Source organism: Hemiscyllium ocellatum, chromosome 3 (genome assembly GCF_020745735.1).
Source record: "Hemiscyllium ocellatum isolate sHemOce1 chromosome 3, sHemOce1.pat.X.cur, whole genome shotgun sequence".
NCBI classification, from domain to species: Eukaryota; Metazoa; Chordata; class Chondrichthyes; order Orectolobiformes; family Hemiscylliidae; genus Hemiscyllium; species Hemiscyllium ocellatum.
Window position 1 is genome coordinate 63177503 of NC_083403.1, and position 16883 is coordinate 63194385.

The window sequence follows — 16883 nt, forward strand, 5'->3', positions numbered from 1 at the left end:
TTTGGGTTGTGGCATACCCCCATTCCGTTGTCTTTCCCTTAGGCATCTGTTGATGAAATTGCGGGAGTATCCGTTTTTTGGCGAATAAACTGTGTAGGTGCTCTTCTTCCTTTGTAAATCATTAAAAACACAGAAATAGAGAACACACACTGGATCATCAACGCCACACTCACAGGAATCCGATTCACTAGAGAGGAAGAAAGGGACAACCAACTCCCATTCCTAGACGTGATGATACAGAGAACACCTAACGGAGAATTCACCACAAAGGTATACAGGAAAGCCACACACAGACCAAGTCCTAAACTATGAAAGCAACCACCCCAACACACACAAAAGAAGTTGCATCAAGACACTATTCAAAAAAAAGGGCCACAACACACTGCAGTACACCAGAACTGCAAAAAAGAGGAAGAAGAACACCTATACAACGTATTCACCAAAAACGATACTCCCGCAATTTCATCAACAGATGCCTAGGGGAAAGACAACAGAATGAGGACATGCCACAACCCAAAAGGACTAGCCACACTACCATACATCAAAAACATTTCTGAACTGACAGCCAGACTACTGCGACCACTAGGACTCATAACAGCACACAAACCAACAGCCACTCTCAGACAACAACTCACCAGGACGATGGACCCGATACCCAGCATGAGCAAAACCAATGTAGTGTACAAATCTCATGCAAGGACTGCACAAAACACTACATAGGACAATCAGGAAGACAGCTAACGGTCTGCATCCATGAACACCAACTAGCCATGAAACGACATGACCAGCTATCCTTAGTAGCCACACACTCCGATTACAAGCAACATGAGTTCGACTGGGACAACACTACTATTATCGGACAAGCCAAACAGAACAGCCAGGGAATTCCTAGAGGCATGGCACTCATCAACAGATTCAAATCAATAAGCACATCGACCTGGGCCCAATATACTGACCACTGCAGCGGACAGCTGGAACTGACAACCGGAAGCGGCAGGTACAAATCACTATAAATGCCAGAGGAAACATCACAGAAGCGCTTCACAGGAGGCTCCCTAGCACTGAGGATGTCACCTAGACAGGGAACGAAACGTCTGCAACACAAATTCCCAGCTTGACAAACAGAACCACAACGAGCACCCAAGCTACAAATCTTCTCCCAAACTTTGAAATGTGGTTGCATATTTACTTTGGAGTGGGTAAGAAGAAACCAAACACATCTAATGCATTACATAGCCCGAAATCCTAGTTCAATAATATACATTCAGCGATAGAATCCAAAGGACCTCAGGTGAAATCAGAAAGTTATAACCACAAACTAAACAACAAATTAGATAAATTATAATTTTTGAATAAAATCACTCGGGCAAAAGTAATGGAAAGATATCAATTAGCTGCCATAAAGTAAAGTTGAACTAACATTTCAGCTTCAGGACTCATTAATACGTTAGTTTCCAGCATTTTTATTTCACTTTGTTTTAATTATACACACCGGCGTGCATTCTTATACAATTTTATACAAATGACAAGTTATTTCAATACATCTATAACAGCAAGATTTAGGTTTATTGCTTATCTGACTCATGTACAAGAAAAAAAATAAAGAAAGAGATGAAAGATTTAATGTATGCAAAGTCACACTGCTTGAACTTTATGCCAAGTGCAGCATAAATCAAACCATGAACTCTTTTCAACAATGCCTGAATGATCTACACATTTTTCAATGACACGTTATTTTAATAGCCTCCCCATATCTTTTTGGCATTTAAAGAATTCCAGCAACAATACTTCTAACAATAAGCTATTTTCCTCAAAAACACGACCATGTGAAGCTCAAGTCAAAACAGCATTTTCATACTCAAATTTCAAAATCAGAGGAAATTTTGAAGAAAAATGTCATTTTCCACTCTGTTGTTCTTAGGGCAAGGCAGAAATCTGGTAACATAATGGCACTGGTCCACAGGAGAAAAGATATAGTCAAAGGAGAAACATTATTTGGTAGGCCCACACCTCCATTTCAAACAGTCTATATCTTAGTATCCAGTGGCCTTTACATGAAATCATCCGAGTCATAGCCACAATCCTAAATGAAGAAAAAAAATTAGACAAATGATTACTTTGTACAAACAAACAGCAAAATTTTCTACTTTAATGGCTGATCCACATTCAAATGTTACAAATGGAAGAGCGAAACAAAAGAAAGACAGCATCACAAAAAAGATTAGGAAATATTTTTTGATCGCAGACTATACTAAAAGTAGAACATATTAGGAATTAGCACTTCCAAATCGCTGCACAATGGAATGACTTAAACAAATCCAAAAGTCTAGAATTAATAACTGCAGTATCACATCAACATTGGTCTCTACAACTGGTGCCCTGTATTGTAAAAGTGGTGAGTATTTATATCTCACCTTTGGTCATCAGTCATGCCTCAGTGATAGTCCCCTCCTCTAAGTCAGAAGGTCATAAGTTCATATCCCACTTAAAAGCCCTGAATGTAAAAATAGAAGCTGACAGCTTCAGTGCTACTTTCAGCTGAGGTTCAAAACTAAATGTGCCCTCTCAAACTGACACAATAGACCTCACATTACTATCAAAGAACAGTTCTCATATCCTAGTTGATATTCATCCCTCAATGAGTGCCAACAAAATAGATCAGTTGATTATTAACATTTTGCTACTTGAGAAATTTTGATGTATTCAAGGTTATAATCACACTTCCCACATTTGAAGAGAGCTACACTTATAGGTCCCTATAAAGGCATTTTGCAAATTCAAAAATTTTCTTCAAGCCAAATATATAATTTTGCCTCTTGGGCCTTCTCTGTTTGATCTAATTGTAATTTACTAGTATGACTTCTTTATCCCTCATTTCTATTAAAAATCTACTTAACTCAGTCCTGAATCAGTGACTGAACAGGCAGTGCACTCTGGGGAGGAGAATTTATGGACCAATGATTCTCAGAAATAAAAGCTCCTCATCTTAGTCTTAAATGGGAGATTATTTAGTTTTAAATTGCCCCTCCTAGTTAGACTCCACAAAAAGGGAAACACCTTTTCAAAGTTCATCCAGTCAGGTTAATTTGGATTGTGTATATTGCAATAAAATTAGATTAGATTACTTAGTGTGGAAACAGGCCATTCAGCCCAACAAGTCCACACCGACCTGCCGAAGCGCAACCCACCCAGATCCATTCCCCTACATTTACCCCTTCTAATAACACTACGGGCAAGTTAGCACGGCCAATTCACCTAACCTGCACATCTTTGGACTGTGGGAGGAAACCGGAGCACCTGGAGGAAACCCATGCAGACACAGGGAGAATGTGCAAACTCCACACAGTCACTTGCCTGAGGTGGGAATTGAACCTGGGTCTCTGGCGTTGCGAGGCAGCAGTGCTGCCCACTGTGCCACAAAGCTGCCCATCTCACTCTTCTAATCTCCAATGGCTGCAGGCTAAACTTGTCCAACCTTTCCTCATAATTCCTTTATCCCAGGAATGTTCAGAACAACCCTCTCCCATCTGCAATTCTCTTTTCACAACTAAGAACAGTAGAATAGCACACAGCACTCCAGGCGCAATCCAAGGCATTGTATGACTATATCAACATTTACTGTTTTGAAGCTTTGTGCCCCTTGCAATAAACACAAACATTTCATTAGCCTTCCTAAGCACTTGCTGTATCTACATATATTAACATTGTAACTAGTGTGACAAGACAATCAGATGTCTATTGCAGATATTTCTTCCCAATCAATCAATATACTGTTTTTCCTATTTTACCTACCAAAACAGGCAAGTTTACATTTTCCCAAATTATTTTGTGACTACCATAGTTTTGCCCGCTAACGTAACCTGTCTAAATCCTTTTGGAAACACTGCACTTATTCACTACAACTTACTTTTCTCCCTACCTTTGTGTCATCAGGGAATTTAGCTACCATACATATAGTTAATCCAAGTAATTAACTTAGATTGCATATCAAGAGCCCAGCACTAACCAGTGATCCTCTTATTACAGATCACCAATCCAAAAGTGACCTGTAACCAATAGCCTACCCATGCTAATGTTATTTCCTACACCACAAGCTCTTACTTGGTGAAGTAACCTTTGAAGTGGCATGACATTGAATGCCTTTTGGAAATTCATGCACAAAATCTTTATTAGCCTCGTTTGTTACTTCCTCTAACAATAAATTACTCAAATTATTTTCTTTTCACAAAACCATTTCTCTGCCTGTCTGTATTATGATTTTTCTAATTATCCCGTAGTAATGCAAAACTCGTTTTAATGCATTTACCCCAAGACACCGTACAACTGATCTGTTGTTTCCAGCTTTTCATTTCCCACCTTCAGTGTAGATGCATTACATTACATTAGCAACATTAATCCTCTGGATGCTTTGCAGAACTGAGGAAATTTTGGAAGCTAACAAATATTGCATCTAGACCATAGGAGAGAAGCCAGCAGAACCTGGCACTTGTTAGTTTTTTGTTCTAACAGTTTCTTAATGACTCTTCCTTAATTGTTTCAAGTTCCACCTTCCCTTTTACCCCTTAATATTCAAATATTCTTGGGATGCTTCTTGCACAAAACAAATGTTTATTGATTCTGCCACTTCCTAGTTTCCCATTAATTCCAAGTCTTACCCTTGATGGCAACGTATAATTGTAGTAACACTTCCCAACTTGAACTATTTGCACCTCCTTGTTTAAATCTGCAAATTGGTGATATAGGCAGTTCCAATATTATTCATTAAAATAAAAAAAAAATCTAATGGTTCAAATCAGAAAATCTAGCATCTAATGTACTAAATAGCACAGATTTTATCCCAGCTTAGTGCTGAACTCCAGAGTGCAAGCAAGATGCTACAAACAGCCTTAGTGACTGAAATATATGTTTTATTTCCTTGTATTTAAGTACTGTACTTTATACAGTGTTTTGGTTTTTGGCAGGCAAAGACTTAACTGCTGGTATATGAAAGTATATGGAAAAATTGTGAAGGGATGATTAACAAATTTATGAAATTAAACATTTATGCACCATATCATCCATTAATGCACATATTTGCATACCTACAATTATCATAGAATACAACGTAACTGGGTGAAACCTCTGTGTACAATCATTCTAAAATGTTTAAATTTGTTACTGTTTTGAGCTCAAGCATGATATTAATTAACATTTGCCCCGATAGAATGTACCACACCATCAAAGCTTGCCTAATGTCATGTACAAAACCTCACATGACAAATTGCACATTTGATTCTTGAGGTTTAAACTAATATCGGTCACGTTGTGCCAATCACTACCTAATAATCAGCTAATACTTTCCTCTAGAATGAACATTTTCTGCCAAGAGTGATTACTTGTTTTAATCAGAAATTACTTCATATGACAATGAAGTATGTGGGTTTTCTGGATATGAACAGTTCTGCTTTCCTGCAGGTTGTGGTGAAGAAGTTGGCCAGGTCACCATAGAGATCATACTCTCCACAGAGAGAGGGAGGAAAATAACCATGTTTTTAAAAAACCAAATTGTGCTAAAATAATAAAGTTCAAACTCTTCTAATCAAAATGAAGCTATTCTGTTTGGTTAGCAGCATTTTTCATCAAAATAAATCTCAGCTGTAGAGTTAAGAGTTACAGTATTCATTATTATTACTTTTATGATTAGATTAGATTCGATTGCCTAGTGTGGAAACAGGCCCTTCGACCCTCCAAAGAGTAACCCACCCAAACCCATGTCCCTCTGACTAGTGCACCTAGCACTATGGACAATTTAGCATGGCCAATTCACCTGACCTGCACATCTTTGGACTGTGAAAGGAAACCTGAGCACCTGGAGGAAACCCATGCAGGCACAGGAGAATGTGCAAACTCCACACAGACATTCGCCTGATGCCAGAATTGAACTGGAGATCCTGGTGCTGTGAGGCAGCAGTGCTAACCACTGAGCCACCATGCTGCCCCATAACGGAAACATTTGGAGAAAATCGAACATTTATATTGTTGGAATCCTATCCAATTGACGCTAATTATACTTGCCATTTGTGATTTCACTATTCACAAAGATTTCTGGGTACATATTCCTTGTGGATGGTGGGACTTTACTATACAATAAGTGAAAAATACCAGACCCACACAGTAAAAGGTCTTTCTGAAGGGTACTGTTCAATTGTGCAGGTTCACAGAAGCAAAATGAAAGAGCAGAGCAACTCAAACCAATCCCAGCATCAATCTGTGTCTGAGCTGTCTCAAGAGACAAGGTCACACGTGACTGCAAAGTGTCAGTTGTCTGTTACTTAATAAATCCTCCTAATTTGCAACACCAGAAATACTACCTGCCAACCATTTGTTTTGTCAAGAACCCAAATAGAGGTTTAAGTAATTTACAGAATAGTGAACCATGGACTAGCAGTGGAAAGTCATCTGGGAGTCCTGTATGCTTTCTTGGAGGATTGCTGAAATGGTGCATGGATCCATACAGATGTGTGTTGCGCGAGAACAGGAGTCAACAGTGTGTCATGGTCAAGGAGTTCAACGGCGAGCAGAACCACAACAACGGATACCCGAGCTACAAATCTTCAATCAGATTTTAAGTTCAACAGTATTACGATCCAGATTTAAGGGAAGCATAGCCATTGGGAAGAAGCACCAGATGTCTTATGTCTACTGAAGTGCAACCCAGTATTAGTCAAAGTCTTCAGAAAAGGATAAAAAAAAGTTCATATTCTGACCAAATTAACAGTGAGCAATAATTAAATATGACTAAGGAAAGGGTGACTGGCAATGCAGTCAATTTTAATTAAATATCCTTACCTGATTGCTGCTCATATTTTCAGACTTCATAAGTGAAGAATAGCACCTAAGGAATTGGTTAAACAAACAGGTTAAACAAAGGTAGAAACCAAAAGAACTGCGAATGCTGTAAATCAAAGAAAAACAGAAATTGCTGGAAAAGCTCAGCAGGTCTGGCAGCATCCGTGGAGCAAACTCAAAGTTATTGCTGCAGAAAGAGTGACCTTTCCTCAAACTGTTCTGAGGAAGGGTTACTTGCCCAGAAACATTAACACTGATTTCTTTCCACAGATGCTGGCTGACTTGCTGAGCTTTTCCAGCAATTTCTGTTTGCTTTTGAAGCAGTTATTGCCACAACTCTTAAATTCAGGTTTTGTTCCAGCTCATGTCCCACAATTACAGAGTCATAGAAATGTGCAGCATGGAAACAGACCCTTCGGACCAACCTGTCTGTGCCCACCAGATATCCTAAATAAATCTAGTTCATTTGCCAGCATTTGGCCAATTTCACTCTAAACCCTTTCTATTTATATACCCATCCAATGCCTTTTAAGATTGTAATTGTACCAGCCTCCACCACCTCCTCTGGCGACTCATTCCATACATACACCATCCTCTGTGCGAAAAAGTTGCCCCTTCGGTCCCTTTTACATCTTTCCCCTCTCACCTTAAAGTGCCTTTTAGCTTTGGACTCCCTCACCCTGGGGAAAAAAAAGACCTTGACTATTCATGCTGTCGATGATTATATAAACTTCCATAAGATCACCCCTCAGCCCTAGCCTATTCAGCCTGTCCCTATGCCCCAACCCACCAACTCTGGCAACATTCTTGTAAATCTTTTCTGAATCAAAAAGTCCATCATAAATATAGTGACCCTGAATGCAATTCTCACTGAACTGATAATTACCTTTACTCTAGTTTATCCCCAGGTAGTTCAAGCTATCCATTTTAGTACCTTACTTTTTAGACTGCCTATAAACCTGCTTTTATGTCAACCATTTAGGTGACTTGCAATATAGATAACTGCATTGTTTCCCTTTGTTTCCCAACTTAAATTTATCTGGATTCAGAACAAGTCCATAGAACATTATTACACCCTAAAATCCTTTACATTATCAGCCCACACAAATTTCCCTTTTACAACCATCTTGAAAATGTTGAATATATGGATATCCAAAAAGAATACAGATGTTGTAATTGCACATCATTTCCTTCCACAGTTATTTCCTCTAACTCTGAATATTTTCAATCAGTTCAAAATTACATACATATCACAATCCTGATTTTTAACTCCTCCTATCTTCTTTCCTCACCTTTTTCCTCTTTTCCACCTGGTTATCTCTCCACATTAGTTTAGATTCCAACCAACTTGTTATTCTCCCAGTAAGGATACTGTCGCAAACTCTTTTCCCAGGAGATACCAGTTAACACCATTTTGCTTCTTTAGCCTAGACACAAGAAATAGGAGTAGATCATACACCAGTCTGTTGAGCCTGCCCTCCATTTCAACATAATCATCGATGATCTTAAACTTCCTGCCCACTCCCTATATCTCCCGACTCCCCAAGACACTAGAATCCATCTATCCCAGCCTTAAATTGATTCCACAATGGAAATTCCATAACTATCTTGGGTGGAGAATTCCAAAGATTCACAACACAAAGTGATGAAATTTCACCTCATCTCAGTCCTAAGTGAACCCTCATCCTGAAACTGTGCCCCAGCATCTTCAATACCTTGACCAGCAGAAACAATCTCTCAGCATCTACCTTTACAATGCCCTGCAAACTCAAGTGCATTTGAAGTAGGTCATCAAAAAGTTAAGTTAATTCACACAATAACTGATGTAATTGAATGAAATAGATTGCTCCTCTGGAATCACAACAACTTACATATAATAAGACATTCCAAGGTGTATCACAAGGGTACACATTATAAAGCAAGAAATTTGGAAACATTAAGGCAGATACCAAAGTTTAAGGACTTCTTTAGGATGGAAGTAGGAATACAGAGGCAGGAATAAAATTTAGAGGGAACTCCAGAGTTTAGAGCCATGAAAATACAGTTAACAATTATGAAGCTGTTTGAAAATTAAAGAGATGCTCAAGAAGCTACGGTTCTGTAACTGTTAGTCAAGGAATAAGGCATAAGGCATTAGATAAATGAAAATTGATGCAACTAAGATCACAGTTTTTAGATGCCCGCAGGTATCTAAACATTAGTCAGCGCAAGGCCTCCTAAGAGGGGACTGGAAAAACAAATCTACAAGATGCTTCAGCGGATGAGCCGAGTTAGGGGCAAAGCCAGGGTACGTTAAAGGTAGCTAAGATAAAGATCTAAATAATGGTTTAAACATATAACATGTAAAGTTCATCTTGGGGTCACATCTCACACCCAGGTTGCAGTCAGTCTGTCATAGCCTCAGTTTTCACAGATCGGGCAAGATGTGATTAAGGAACCAAAGACAATAGCTTCCCAAAATTTAAGATGAAACTTCTGTTCATTCACTACTAGAGGTCAGATTAACATTCTGATAACTTTGTGACAACAGAAAAATGGTGGAGAAGTAGATTTGGGCATTGTCAGTTTACATGTGAAACTGAATGCTGCATTTGTAGGTGATATCTATAGGGAGTGGACAGCAGGTAGATGGAATGTTGAAGGCAGGCAATGACGAAGAGAACACCAGATTTGAAAAACATTGTGCAGGAGAAGACGACACTGCAGAGGGTTGAAAATTACACAGATAAGTATGGAAACAGTTGAGCGTAGTCCCATGCAACTAATAGTCAAGAGGCATTGGATGAAGATGGGTTGCACAACCTAAAAAAAAAACTTGTCTTACTTCCAAGTAGTTTTGGGCATAATACTTTAAAACAACATATTTGGGTAAAGTAAACAGAGAAAGCATGTACGCTCTCCCACTATGCCGATACAAACCTAAGTTCCTCAGTTTCTTTTCGCTTCTTCATCTCCTCTTTTTCTCTTCGCTTCATCTCTTGAATCTGTGCTTTTCTTTCATTCTGCTCCTCTCTGTTCCTGGATTCCTTTTCTGCTGCCAAATCTGGGAATCGCTCATCTTTAGTTTTCTCCAACCGGTTTAAAATTTCATTAATTTTTTTCTCCACTGTAATTACCTTCACCTATATTTAAATTGTGTAAACAATGACTAAAAAATGTAACTTATCTGAGGACAGCTGCATGCAACGTTTGTTATTAATCTTGGTCTATACAGTTGTAATAGGTGAATCTTTAACTCATCTGCATAAACTCAAAATGCACTTTTAATATAATCAACATTTATTCTCACACATTTTAGTTTTAACTACTCAACACAAATTATTGATAGTTCCAAATTCCTGGTTTCAGAATTCGAGATCTCACATGTTGACAAAAGAATTATAAATGAAAATCCATATTCACAATTAACAGTTCTCCAGTGTGCTCACAAAATGGAGTAGTCAAATTGGCAATTATTTCAAGTTCACAGTAATTCCAGATCAAGTTGCGATGCTTACGTCTTTTTGTCGGTGAAATCCTATTTGACCCACATCCATATCACCAGTCTTCTTCAGATTAGACCATGGAGTGTACACAACATTTATGTTGTTCATTTTGCATCCTAGTAAACAGAAACAATGAAATCATTATAGGCATATGTAATTTTATTATTACAAACAATACATTACTCTTAATATTTTGGACAAGATAGTGGCAAGCCTGATTTTTAACAAATGCAACAATTCATAACAAAATGAACAAGTAAGGGAGAAACTAAGCAGTTGAGGCATATTAATTAAGATCAGGGCATTATCAGCTTTAATAACTTTTCCCACAAAATTAGAAGTAAATTCAATACAATGGGATATTTGGCTCAGCCTGCTTTGGCTTTTATCCGAAATGCATGTGGAGTTATTATGTGCAAGTGTCTAGCCTATTTCAATGTTCTTTCAATTATTTAACTGGACCAATTCTACAACTTGATATGGTCTTATCTCCGAAGGAAAGGAAAGAAAAGGTTGATAAAGATAATGCAGGTGATGTGCATATCAACTTCTAAAAGAGGCTTAATAAACTTCCAGTGTTATGATCCCAGCTATTGGACTGAAGTCAGAGTTGCAGAATGAAATCTGGTTTAGTATAAATGTATACTTTTTAAAAAATTTGGTTAATGTGGTGGTCAGGGATTAAAATATAGCCATGAGTTTCCAGAGAGTTTCTTTAACATTACAAAGACAAAAAGCTATTTAAATATAAAAGTAGTTTCAAATATTTTAAGCATGCAGCAAAACACAGTCATACCCGACTTCCTGATATTAGTCATTAGAGACTCAAATAATGAAAAAAACCCTATATCAAATCTTTATAATTCCAACTTTTTTGCACACCTACTGTGAACCATGAAATCTACTCTCTCAGCAGATTATCTTCAGATTTCTAACCAAACACTTCTGATTTGGAAGTTTTACAAATTAAATTAGTATATTGAGTTTTCCCTGAACTGACGTATACTCTATTATAGGAGAGAAACTATTTGTGCTTCTACCAGATCAGCCAGGTCTCTTCTGAATTACATAAATGCTTTCAGTCTCTAGGTTATCTAACCTAAAATCAATCCTCAGTTATCCTGAGCCAAAAACAATCCAATAGTCTTCATTGTTTACACTCCTTGCCATAAACCACCACAATAAAAACATTGCTATTAAACTCCAGGGGCCTCCTGCTCTTTAATACATACTGGATTAAGTCACTATTGTGAAAGGAGTGCCTGAGCTAGTTACTTTTTAAACTCTTTAGGAAATGAGCAAACTCCCATTTGTCACTATTCTAAATCAAAACTCAAACAATACATATGAAAGTCTTTCATCACACTACATTAAAAAAAATTGTAAGATAACGCAATTTCTTGGTGTGGGTACAAAAAGGGCATCATGCCATTGTTCCCAGAGGACAAAATTTGAAAATACGGTAAAGAGTCAGATTTAGGAGAACAGAATGATGAAATGTACAGAAATTTAAATTAAATCCAATGTGGAGAAATGTTAATTATTGCATTAAGGAAGGAAGGAAGGAAGGAAGGAAGGAAAGGATTCAATATAAATTAAACATATAAATTAAATACGAAGAATTAGAGAAACTAGGCAGTTCACACAAACACAATTCATTGTAAGTGTCAAGGCTAGGAGAGGAGTTTATTTAACAAGCTTATGGGATGCTAGGCATTATAAGTACTTGCATACGTACAAAGATAAGTTATGTTAATCTTTATAAATCACATATTAATCCTTAGCAGAGGACTACATCCAATTTTGGGGCACCACAATTTAGCAAGAAGTCAAGTTCATTGGTAAGCACATGGAGTAATGCTTGAAGAGTTGGGAGGCTTTTGACAGAACTGAGCAAGGGGAGAGTAAATCAGAACAAGAGTGTTGAAAACTATGATAGGGCAAATGAGGAGGAATTGTTTACACCAACAAGAGACCGGATAGCCAGGACAGCAAAAGAGAGAGTGTTTAGTGGATAGGATGGACAAATTAAAGCTCCTCCAAACTGGATTGCATTGCTGAAAAGGGTAGTGAAGGCAGACTTAAAAAGTAAGTTACAAAAGGAATTGGACAGATACTGTACTTGGAGAAAGGTATTCAAGGGCCACAGGGAGAAAGGACAAAACTCAGACAGCTCTTTCAAGTGGTCACCTTCTGGGTATGTGACTGATTTTGACAATTCTACTAGTGCTTTCCCCATGGACAATTATGATGCGCTGACAAAAATGTGCATAAAATCTAGTATCTTTGCTCTTTTGTTCTAAACTCTTCTTTCAATAGTTGGTTTCAATCTATGTTTTTTCATTCATCACTAAAAATCTTCAGCAGTCCACCTGATTCTCCTCAAAGTTGTATGAAAATTGGCCTATGTTATAATTACCTTGTATGCTATTGGCTTTTACTAGCTGAGCACAGTCAATTAGTACTTCTTTGGGGATGCTGTCAATTGCCTGCCCCTAGGACAAAAAAAATGTTAACATGCATTTCTCTATATACTTCATGACATTTTAATTAAAATTCAATGCCTGATTAAGTAATCGCATGCTTTTGCTAAAGAGACTTTTCGCTATTAATGATCTATTGCAACTAACCAGTTCAGCTAAGCAATTAGTTCAACCTGTTGAAGAAGTGGACCTAGCAACAAATATCTCAATTAAAGCACAATGCAATTAATTATTTACAAAACTCTTACAAATAATTGTTTATATTTCAGCAGTCTTTTTTCAAAAAAAATGTTCTTCAACTCTATCCCACCTCATCGTAAAGCATCTGTTCACGAGATAGCGTACGCATTAATTACCTTTCAGTAACTTACCCAGTCATGAGAGTGCAGAAAGTGAATGTCAATATCAAAAACATAACAGCCTCTGCAATGGAGCCTGACTTCACTTTTGCACAAAAGCCACACAAATGACTTAGAAATCACAGATCACTGGGTAACAATCAGAAATTCTCAGACTTTTCCATTCCGTAGCTCTAAAAACCAATCTCACTCTCCAATACCCATCAAACCTGGCTAAGATCAAATACTTCAATACAGAGCAGACTTCAAGCATGTAAGATTCTAGCCTACCTGCGTCAGTAGCCCATTATTCCATCCTGCCAAGATTAGTTTTTAAAACACATGAAACAGAAGTTGTATCAAAAGAAACAACTTCTATTTCATATATGGAACTAATCATTAGTTATTTGCATGTGACAAATATTCAAGTAATCAGGCCACTTGTTTAAGGGACAAGGTGAAATTAAATTCTCAGGATTACCATAAATCCTGCCTGAAAATTGACAGTATTGTAATACACATAGATGGCAATTTTAAAAAAAATTGATAAAGCCACTTTCTTAAAAAAGGGAAAGGAATCCTGTACATCTTACCTTGTACAGTCGGAGGTACACATGGGCTGAAGACAATTTATCCACGTGAAACCTAAAACCAAGAGAACAATTCTATACATACTAGTGATGACAAAAACCAATGCATTATACGATTCAGACTGCAACACCATCTGCTCATCACTAATTGCAACAAAAAGGATGAGCAGCATTACGAAAATATTGTAATAAGAAGAATGCTTGAAATTTGGATAGAACAAGCAGACATTTAACTAATGATATATATTAGCATACCAAACATCTTCTGGCCATCCATACTTTATTAGGTCTTCATCTACATTTTAAAAAAAAACACACAAGTTGCACAATGCCAATTTGTTAGCCAGCTGGATGATTTCATTCAAAACATCAAATACTATTCGATTATCTTTAAAAGACACATTGAATTGCTAATTCCTGTTAGATACACTCAGATGAATCTCTAAATAGTAAATTATTCATAACCCTCCACTTTGGTCATGAAGCAATAAAGAAATCCTTCTTTTAATCCTAGGTAAAAGACTAGAAGAGGATATTGCAAACAGTAACTGAAATTATAATCGTAACAATCCCTCCCTGCAGCTTTCAAGCAAAGCACAGCTGATTATTATTTCATCAAAGCCAATAATAGCGCAATGAGCCTAATGTCAAAGGCATTCTATCCTCACACAGCCAATTTAATCATCATGCAGTTTTTCATGTCATAAACACCAATTTCTCTGGCACAAAAACTCTTTTCATAGCAATAAGCTGAACAGTTAGTTAATGATACTAAAGGAAAGCATGGCAACTTGTGCTGATTAATAAAGTCGATTGTAGGCAGACATGGACATGCTAACTGAAGACATTACCTTCCAGTACTAATATGAAGAAATGCCCAAAATCCAATGAAATGAGGCAATATGTAATGAATGAATTAAAGGTTAACTGTTTGAAATGTCTGTATAAAAATGGGAGCTAGTAAATTAATTGGGGGGTCAGCTTTATGAAATGTGGCTAACTGAAATAAAGCATTGACATAAAAGTGTGATCTTAAATTCTGATTAAATAGTTATCTTCTGAAATATAATACAGAGAGCACAAAAAAACCTCAATCAAAACCTCAATTTATTGGCAAAATATTCCTAGTCCTGACCAGTTTAGTGATTTAACATTTTTTTATATTTTGGGTGGGATTTCCTTGCTCTCTCTCATACCAAATATCGTTTCTTAAAATTATACAAAACTGATAGTTTCTTCTGAGATCACTTGAAACCAGCATCTGTAAATCCTTCATCAGATTAGTGAAAAGGAAATACTTACTTTCATATTTATCCTTTCCCATATAGATTGTATATGGTGAAGAAATCACTGCAATAAAATAGAAGTACTTCAATTTGATAATTATAGTGTTGTATCAAAAATGAAAAAGCAATCTAAAAAGCTAGAGATTTATAAATTCCAAAACTTCACATTTCACATCACAACATTGTGAGTTTATAATTCTAATGATCTCTCACCACTAATTATACATTATATTTAGATTTAGAGGACATTATTTCATCAAGTTCTGATTTCATTTTCTCCACTAATATTTGTCTTATCAGTAGGAGGTCTCATTTCCTTGATTAACAGAGCAGCAATAGTTGAAAGAGGGGCTACACAAAAAATTAAAATAGAATTTAAATGATTTTAATTCTGTCCCAAACGGCTGAAAGTCTTCCCACCATGGCTGCAATAAAGACTAGATAATTTTTAGTGACACCGGTTGAGCACATGGAAAGAAAACTCCCATGCTCTTTGAAATGGTGCCATTATCTTTTCCATCTATCGAAGGGGGCAGACATGGTTTAGCAACTTTTCTGAAAGGCAACATCATTGACAATTCAGAACATTCTTAATACTGTAATGGAGAGCCAGCCTAGGTCTTGTGCTAGAGTTTCTAGAGACAGCTACACAAAATCTGACTCAGACAGATGCAACAATGTCATCAGTAAGTCGCAGCAGGTTATAAGTAGCTCACAATTAAGAATTTTCTTTTGTAATTATGCCATCCACCATGTAAATGTCTTTTAAGAATTATAACTTGAATTTAAAGTGACTGACAATAGATGTTTTACAGAAGCATAAAGCAAACAAAATTTTACATTGAACTGCAGAAGGAGATATTAGGACAGATTATCAGCAGCGTTGTCACAAAGGTAGGTTTTAAAGAGCAACTTAAATGAGGAAAGAAAGGTAGAGGCAAAGAGATCTAAATTCGGATTTCTAGAATGTAGGATCATGGCAGTTACTCTGCTACCAACAATAAAGCAATTAAAATCAAGGATGTTTAAAAGGCAAGAACTGGAATGCTGTAGGACATTACAGAACTAGAGCAGGGAGCAACGGCCTGGTAATACTACTGCTAGATAATTAATCCAGAAATTGAGCTAATATTCTGGATACCTACATTTGAATTCCACCACTGCACATTGTCAAATGTGACTTAAAAAAAATTGAATGAATCCACTAATGACCATGGGGCAATTGCTGATTGTCGAAAAAAATCCATTTGACTAATATCTTTCGAGGAAAGTCATCTGTCACTCTCCCCTGGTGTGCCCTGCATACAACTGTGCAGTCACAGTAATGTGGTTGACTCTCAACTGGCCTCTGAAATGACCTAGCAAACCACTCAGTTGTATCAATCGCTTTGAAGGCTGTAAGCTATGAAATTAGGCGGACACCTTGCATTGACCTAGGCACCAGAAAAAATATCAGAATCAGTCCTGTTATTCCTGCAAAGTCCTCCATACTAACATCTGAGGGTTGATGTCAAAATTGGGAGAGCTGTTTCAGTCTAGTCAAGCAACAGCATGACAGTCATACTCACAGAAAGATACCTGACAGTCAGTCAATGCCCCAGCCAGTGCCATCTCCATCCCTGACTACGTCCTGTCCCATTGGAAGAGTGACCACAACACAGGCCTTGTGGAGATGAAGTTCCCTTCACATTGAGAATAACCTCCATCATGTTGGACCATCATTGTGCTAAATGGGACAGATTTTGAACAGATCTAGGAACTCAACACTGGGCATCCATGAGGCGCTGTGAACCATCAATGAATTGTTTTCCAGCACTATCTGCAACCTAATGGCTAGTATAGCCTCCACTCAACCCTAGTTCAATGGGGGGAA

General features: G+C 37.3%; 1 protein-coding gene across 2 annotated transcripts in view; it reads right to left on the bottom strand.

Moving 5' to 3' along the window:
• Positions 1 to 1461: 1461 nt before the first annotated feature.
• Positions 1462 to 16883, bottom strand: part of ccdc25 (coiled-coil domain containing 25) — a 29489-nt gene continuing 14067 nt past the window's right edge. Inside the window, exons 3-10 of one of the 2 annotated variants that reach the window (XM_060821006.1) lie at positions 15027 to 15074; positions 13980 to 14019; positions 13728 to 13779; positions 12733 to 12808; positions 10326 to 10429; positions 9748 to 9950; positions 6829 to 6874; positions 1462 to 2083 (exon numbers count right to left, since the gene is read on the bottom strand). In XM_060821006.1, the coding sequence (XP_060676989.1) occupies positions 2051 to 2083; positions 6829 to 6874; positions 9748 to 9950; positions 10326 to 10429; positions 12733 to 12808; positions 13728 to 13779; positions 13980 to 14019; positions 15027 to 15074 (602 nt within the window). In that variant the 3' untranslated portion in view covers positions 1462 to 2050. Of the gene's footprint in view, positions 2084 to 6828; positions 6875 to 8120; positions 8256 to 9747; positions 9951 to 10325; positions 10430 to 12732; positions 12809 to 13727; positions 13780 to 13979; positions 14020 to 15026; positions 15075 to 16883 lie in introns of those variants that run through there. The other variant, XR_009640951.1, reaches the window with a different exon arrangement.